The sequence below is a fragment of the Epargyreus clarus genome, unplaced genomic scaffold, assembly GCF_041222505.1.
Source record: "Epargyreus clarus isolate Ecla_fem2 unplaced genomic scaffold, WU_Ecla_fem_2.2 ptg000033l, whole genome shotgun sequence".
Classification (NCBI taxonomy): domain Eukaryota; kingdom Metazoa; phylum Arthropoda; class Insecta; order Lepidoptera; family Hesperiidae; genus Epargyreus; species Epargyreus clarus.
This window is the reverse complement of record NW_027332238.1, coordinates 2595001-2601615: the sequence shown is the minus strand read 5'-3', so window position 1 is coordinate 2601615 and position 6615 is coordinate 2595001. Positions and strand designations below refer to the sequence as shown.

General features: G+C 42.6%; 1 protein-coding gene across 1 annotated transcript in view; it reads right to left on the bottom strand.

Annotated features, from left to right (window-relative positions):
• Window positions 1-6615, bottom strand: part of RSG7 (regulator of G-protein signaling 7) — a 22958-nt gene continuing 16343 nt past the window's right edge. The window contains exons 11-16 of the mRNA XM_073090870.1: window positions 6269-6382; window positions 4461-4589; window positions 3419-3547; window positions 3000-3063; window positions 887-979; window positions 1-258 (exon numbers count right to left, since the gene is read on the bottom strand). Of these exons, the coding sequence (XP_072946971.1) occupies window positions 193-258; window positions 887-979; window positions 3000-3063; window positions 3419-3547; window positions 4461-4589; window positions 6269-6382 (595 nt within the window). The 3' untranslated portion in view covers window positions 1-192. The remainder of the gene's footprint in view (window positions 259-886; window positions 980-2999; window positions 3064-3418; window positions 3548-4460; window positions 4590-6268; window positions 6383-6615) is intronic.

The window sequence follows — 6615 nt, the reverse complement described above, 5'->3', positions numbered from 1 at the left end:
CGCGTAAATTACACAACGACAGCCATTAAATGGCTGACAGAATTGTCAGCCGTTTAAGTCATTTAATGGCTTCCTTCAATTACAAGGCAGTGAGATATCTATACTTATCTATGATTCGATCGATATATTTTTGAATAACTTTACCGCACCTATATATTTATATATAGGTTTTTAAACATTGTATGTCTGTGCTTAGTTCGTAGATGTCTCCTTTCGGCCAGTGAAGGATACTATGGAGCGAATACCTTTGACTGAAGTCTGAAAGAAAAATTAAACACATATAAATCAATAATATATAATAATTATTTAATGTGTAAAAATATTTTTTATAATATAGGAGTAGCAGACGAGCATGCAGTCCACCTGATGGTAAGCTACTGCCGTATGGACATCTGTAATCAATCCCAGATAGGATAATCCTACCTGAGGTAGGTCACAGCTTGCTACCCCTGAGGACTAAGGAACACTTTGGATATGTATGTCTCTCTTACCACACTTCAAACCAGAACACAGCAGCGCTACACTGCTGTTATAACAGACATAGGTGTGACTGCAACTTTGTGGCCGATCTCAGGTAGAAATGTAATCCTATCTGGGGTTCATTACAGATGTCCATACGGCAGTAGCCACTTACCATCAGGTGGACTGCATGCTCGTCTGTTACTCCTTTATCATAAAAAAGAGGGCTGTGGGGGTTTGTCTACGCATAGTCCTCACCAAACTACTAGTCCGCTCTGAAGTTGCGAACAGGTAGTCATACAATTTGCTATGGCGGCGCGATTCATTTCTGTATTCAGAGCGGACTAGCAGTTTTACGCGGACTATATCTCACGTTATTAGACTCCCTCTTACTACTTATAATATTACTGTAATAATAAAACATTACCTTTTTCTTAGATCCGTTGAGTATTTCCTTATACATCTCAGAGCGGAGGTATCTTGAGTAGCTGTCAGATTTCATCAGATGGTAGACGTGAGCCTGAAATATATACATAAATAATATATAAAATAATAAAAATACTAAGTAACATTATAAATAAGAGTGAGTTATGGGAGCTGGGCGTCGAGGAAATAATTGCAGTCTATTTCGCGAACAAATTAAATTTTTATTTAAATTTAACACAAATTTTACACAAGTTTTAACAAAAATGAAATTAAAAAAATAAATTGATGGGATAGGTCGAGTCACTTTCCGCGATGGAGGTGAACTGATTCCATGGTGGACGGCCACCTGTACGTGGGACGGCCACCCGCGCGTGGGACGGCCACCTGCGCGCCTCGTCAGCGTTGGCCGTTCCGCGAAGGCCCGATGCAGCGCAAGCACGATGCAGCGTGAGAACGGTGTAGGGCTGGCGCGATGCAGCCTTAACGTGTAGGGCTGTCGCTTACACGTAACTTGTTCCTTTGACTGTTTGTTTGTTTGTGTATTTGTATGTTTTTGTATTTATTTCTCTATGTTTGTTCGTTTTTGCATGAAATTTTGCACGCACGTTGTTAGAGGTCCAGAAAAGGACATACCATTTGTTTCGAAAAAATCTAAAAATAGTTTTGAGGATGAAATAAATTCGTTAAAAGTAACATTGGCAATTGGACATTCTCAATTCAGAACTTGTATATGTACAAGATTTTGAGAAAACTATAAAAAAACAGTGATAGCTTATTGGTTTAATAACTCAGTCTCGAACGAGGGCTCCGAGGTTCAAATCCCAGGCACGCACCTCTGATTTTTCAAAGTTATGTGCGTATTAGAAATTAATTATCACTTGCTAAACGGCGAAGGAAACATCGTGGGGAAACCTGCACACCTGAGAGATTTATAAATTATTATTAGTTGTTACCCAAAATATGTTATTTAGTATTTATTTTCATTTTTGTTTGAAAAAGAACGAATTGACCGAGGTAGGGGAGCCAAGTCCTGAATTCCCGCATAACAACTCAGGGAGGAGGGAGTGGCTGAAAAACAGCGCTCCATGGGATCGTAATCCTGTGGTAGCAATAGCTGAGGCACTTCCTTTTGCCTAGATTATAACCACAAGTAGTAAGCAATTGTACGACTCATGATGCGAAGCATCAGAGAGTGCTTTACGATCGAAAAATTTTTTTCGCTTCATTTTATTGTTATTTCTTTGTTTTTATCTCTTTTGTGTATTTTTATTATGTTATATTTAAAGAAAAAAACATGTTTAATTTTAAGTTTCGATTATGTTGTTGTAATTTTTAAGACAATATTTATTATTATTATTATTATAAAAAAAAATCTCAAAGGTATGTGAAGTCTACCAATACGCACTTGTCCAGCGCGGTGGACTCTATAGTCCACCGCGCAGCCTATGCTCGTACACAAAACTGCGATGCGACGTCGCATCGTAAAAATCTGCGAACTCCCTCGACGCATCACAAGGACTTGCGAATTAATTCGCATCGCGCATTCTTGCGATGTTTCGTCACACTTGTTGACGCCATTTTTAGTTCGTTCAGAGACAGAGTATTTTTTGGCAGAGTCCGACGTTGATTTTTTTATATTACTAATTGAGGAGCGCCCTATTGTTTGGAACATATATGAAATAAATGATATATGATAAATGGATGAACCCAAAATCTTCTTAATGTTAATAACAAAAGTGCACACTTCTTTTTACGATCCATGTTACGACCTAGTTCTCAAAATATTTATTTATTTATTTATTTATTCATTCATTGCATCAAATATGGTACATTGGATGGTATATTTTGACAAAGTTCTGCACATTTGGCCAATATCGGCATGCAACAATACGTTCCGTACGGTTGACGGTCATCGAAAGAATGGTCACCCTGGGAGACGCCTTGCCGCACTAAATCGCATCGCAGCAATTCGTGTCGCGTTGCGAATTCGCATCGCATCGCGTCGCAGTTTTGTGTACGAGCCCTATGTCCTAATCCTTCTCATTCTGAGAGGAGACCCGTGCCCAGCAGTGGGACAGTAATGGGTTGATGATGATGAGTATATTTATAATCACCTGCGCTTGGTCGAAGCAGTATCTATCGGCGATCCCGGACTCTACCTTTATACGTGTTTGCTCTCTGTAAACAAAAAAAAAATCTCAGTTTAGATTTTGCATATTAATAAAAAAAATGTCAAATTAAATTTATATATTAGAAAAATCGAAAATTAACCAATATTATGTTTGCTTAGTATGAGTTTTTACGTTTTTTCAAAAATGACTGACCCCCCTTACCCCAGTTATCCCATCCTCAATTCACCTAATTCCCCCAAGTTCCCAATCCTCACCAGTAGTTCCCCGCTCTCCCCCTCACCCACACTTCCCCCACATCCCCCTCTCCTTTTCCCCCTAATAACTCTCCTGCCCCAATGTCTCAATTTTCCCCACCAAATCCCAGTCCACCCCAGTAGTCCCCGCTCTCCCCAACCCCTCACCTGCTAGCAGCGTCAATATTCACAGGAGAGGGAGCATCAGCGGCGAGGAACTCCTTCCATATGTCTCTAGCGCGGCTCGACACCCGCCTGATGGGCAACGCCTTCAACTCTTGTACGGCTAACCAGAATCTGTAAGAAATAACGTGTACAAAATGTAATATAAGAGTATTGGAAAAGGAAACATACATAGAAAAACGTTACCGTGTGGTCAGGTTAAAATAAAAATAAAAAAACACCTTTTACACTAATCTCCTCCCCAGAGTCGAAGTTGACTGTTCCCTCCTCTCCCTTCCCCACTTACTTAACTTCTCCTTCACCAATCTCAACTGATGCTCTTTTGACATTAAAAAAAATACAATACACACGTACATACACGCTCGAAAAAATCCCTCCTATAAAATAATTAATAATTTTCATAATCTCCCTCCTCTCTTTTGTTTCTCTTTGGAGAGAAACCCCCCCCCCCTCTACCCCCCACCCCCGGCACTCACTTGAGGTTCTCCCCGCTGAACTCCTTGCCGAGGAAGCGCGCGAAGTGCTCCCTGCCCGGGGGGTCTCGGAGCAACTCTCGCAATGGGAACACACACAACCCCCCCTCTCCCCCTACACCCCCCACCCCCGGCACTCACTTGAGGTTCTCCCCGCTGAACTCCTTGCCGAGGAAGCGCGCGAAGTGCTCCCTGCCCGGGGGGTCTCGGAGCAACTCTCGCAATGGGAACACACACAACCCCCCCTCTCCCCCTACACCCCCCACCCCCGGCACTCACTTGAGGTTCTCCCCGCTGAACTCCTTGCCGAGGAAGCGCGCGAAGTGCTCCCTGCCCGGGGGGTCTCGGAGCAACTCTCGCAATGGGAACACACACAACCCCCCCTCTCCCCCTACACCCCCCACCCCCGGCACTCACTTGAGGTTCTCCCCGCTGAACTCCTTGCCGAGGAAGCGCGCGAAGTGCTCCCTGCCCGGGGGGTCTCGGAGCAACTCTCGCAATGGGAACACACACAACCCCCCCTCTCCCCCTACACCCCCCACCCCGGCACTCACTTGAGGTTCTCCCCGCTGAACTCCTTGCCGAGGAAGCGCGCGAAGTGCTCCCTGCCCGGGGGGTCTCGGAGCAACTCTCGTAAGGAGAACGCCCAACGACGAACACGACGCAGGGGCAATGGCTCCTTACTGCAACCATATCACATAGACATTAAAACTTAAAACAATACCAAATTGAGAAGACAAATTGCCTTTTTGTCAATACAGATTAAAAGACTTGATTCATCAACCCATTACTGGGCTACCACTGGGCTCGGCAATCGTTGTGTTGCCATATAAATAAAAAAATGTTAAGGGTGAACAACCCTTATCACTTACGGGTACGAAAATTAGATAGAAAAAAAGATAATAGTAGCCGCTTCTCAGACCTACTGAATATGCATATAAAATTTGGTGAAAATCGGTAAAGCCGTTTCGGTGGAGTACGGTAACTAACATTGTGACACGAGAATTTTATATATAAGATTTATTCATTACAATAAATGAATAATAAATAAATAATCATAGTCCCACACTAGGCTCCCCTGTGTCGTGGGTGCCATGGACACACACATAGACACAAACACCCAGTCCAACGCGGTATACTATGGCCATAGATAAGTATAGATATCTCAGCGCCTTGTAATTGAAGGAAGCCATTAAATGGCTTAATCGGCTGACTGGCCTGTCAGCCGTTTAATGGCTATCATGATGTAATTTACGCGGAACAATGCCAACATGCGCAGTTAAGTGGTGCAAAAACACAAAATCGAAGAAAAAGTTCGGAGAAATATCGTTTCATTCGTAAATGATCTAAAAACTACATTTTTTTAAATATTTTTCAAACACGAAAATAGATGACAGTGACAATTTCAATTCTCAAAACTGGTTACATTTTCTTGTTAGGAGTGAGTAATCTTTACTAATCTATGACTATGGCCTAATCCTTCCGATTCTAAGAGGAGACCCGTGCCCAATAACTGTAATGGGACAGAAATACTATGTTCTGGTTTGAAGGGTGTGATAAGGCAGACATACTGTACCGAGGCGTTTCTTACTCCTTAGAGCGACCTCGGATAGGAATATAATTCTATCCGGTGTTGGTTACAGATTACTATGAGCGGTAGGAGCCTTACAACTATGGACACATGCCCAATTCAAGGTGGTAGAACCCTTTGTGGTTCGACTCCGGCGGCACCACCGCCACACCTATTTCTACCTAATAACAACAGTGTTAGGCGCTGCTGTGTTCCGGTTTGAAGGGTGTGGTAAGGGAGACAGACTTTTCCGAGGCGTTCCAGCTTAGTTCTCAGGGGTAGCGGCGCATCAGTGGCCGACCTCAGGTCATTATCAACTCATTACTGTCCCACTGCTGGGCACGGGTCTCCTCTCAGAACGAGAAGGATTAGGCCATAGTCCACCGCGCTGGACAAGTGCGAATTGGTAGACTTCACATACCTTTAAGATTTTTTTTTATAAACCTCTCAGGTATGCAGGTTTCCTCACGATGTTTTCCTTCACCGTTTCAGCAAGTGATAATTAATTTCTAATACGCACATAAATTTGAAAATCAGAGGTGCGTGCCTGGGATTTGAACCTCGGACCCCTCGACCTCAGGTAGGAATATCTAATCCTATCTGGGGTTGATTACAGATGTCCATGGGCGGCAGTAGCCATTTACCATCAGGTGGACTGCATGCTCGTCTGCTACTTTTTTTTTTTTTTTTTTATAATGTAAGAGTCCTATATTATAATACTCCTATATTATAAAAAAAAAAAAAACGGATACAAGTTCCGGAGGAAGTGACTATAGTAATATAATATCTCACCACTGTTTCTCCTGCTCCCATAACTCTGTGGTGTCGTTGATCCAGGGGTTCGGCCACTCGGGGGGTGTCAGGAAGGCATCGTACTCCGCGTACTGCTCGCAGTACGCTATGAACCTGGAAAATCAAATATTTATAAGGATCGTTAATTGGCACGATGACAGTATTAAGAAATCAAAGAATAAATGATTTAAGTAAAAACAATATTTGAAATATATTCTCAAAAATGACCCAGTTTAAAAAAAACTCTAAGATTTATTATATTTTAAATAAAATGAAAGTATAAAATACTGCAGTCGGCCATCTTGTTTGAAACGCTAATCGGGGCGCGAATGACGTCATTTTTGGGT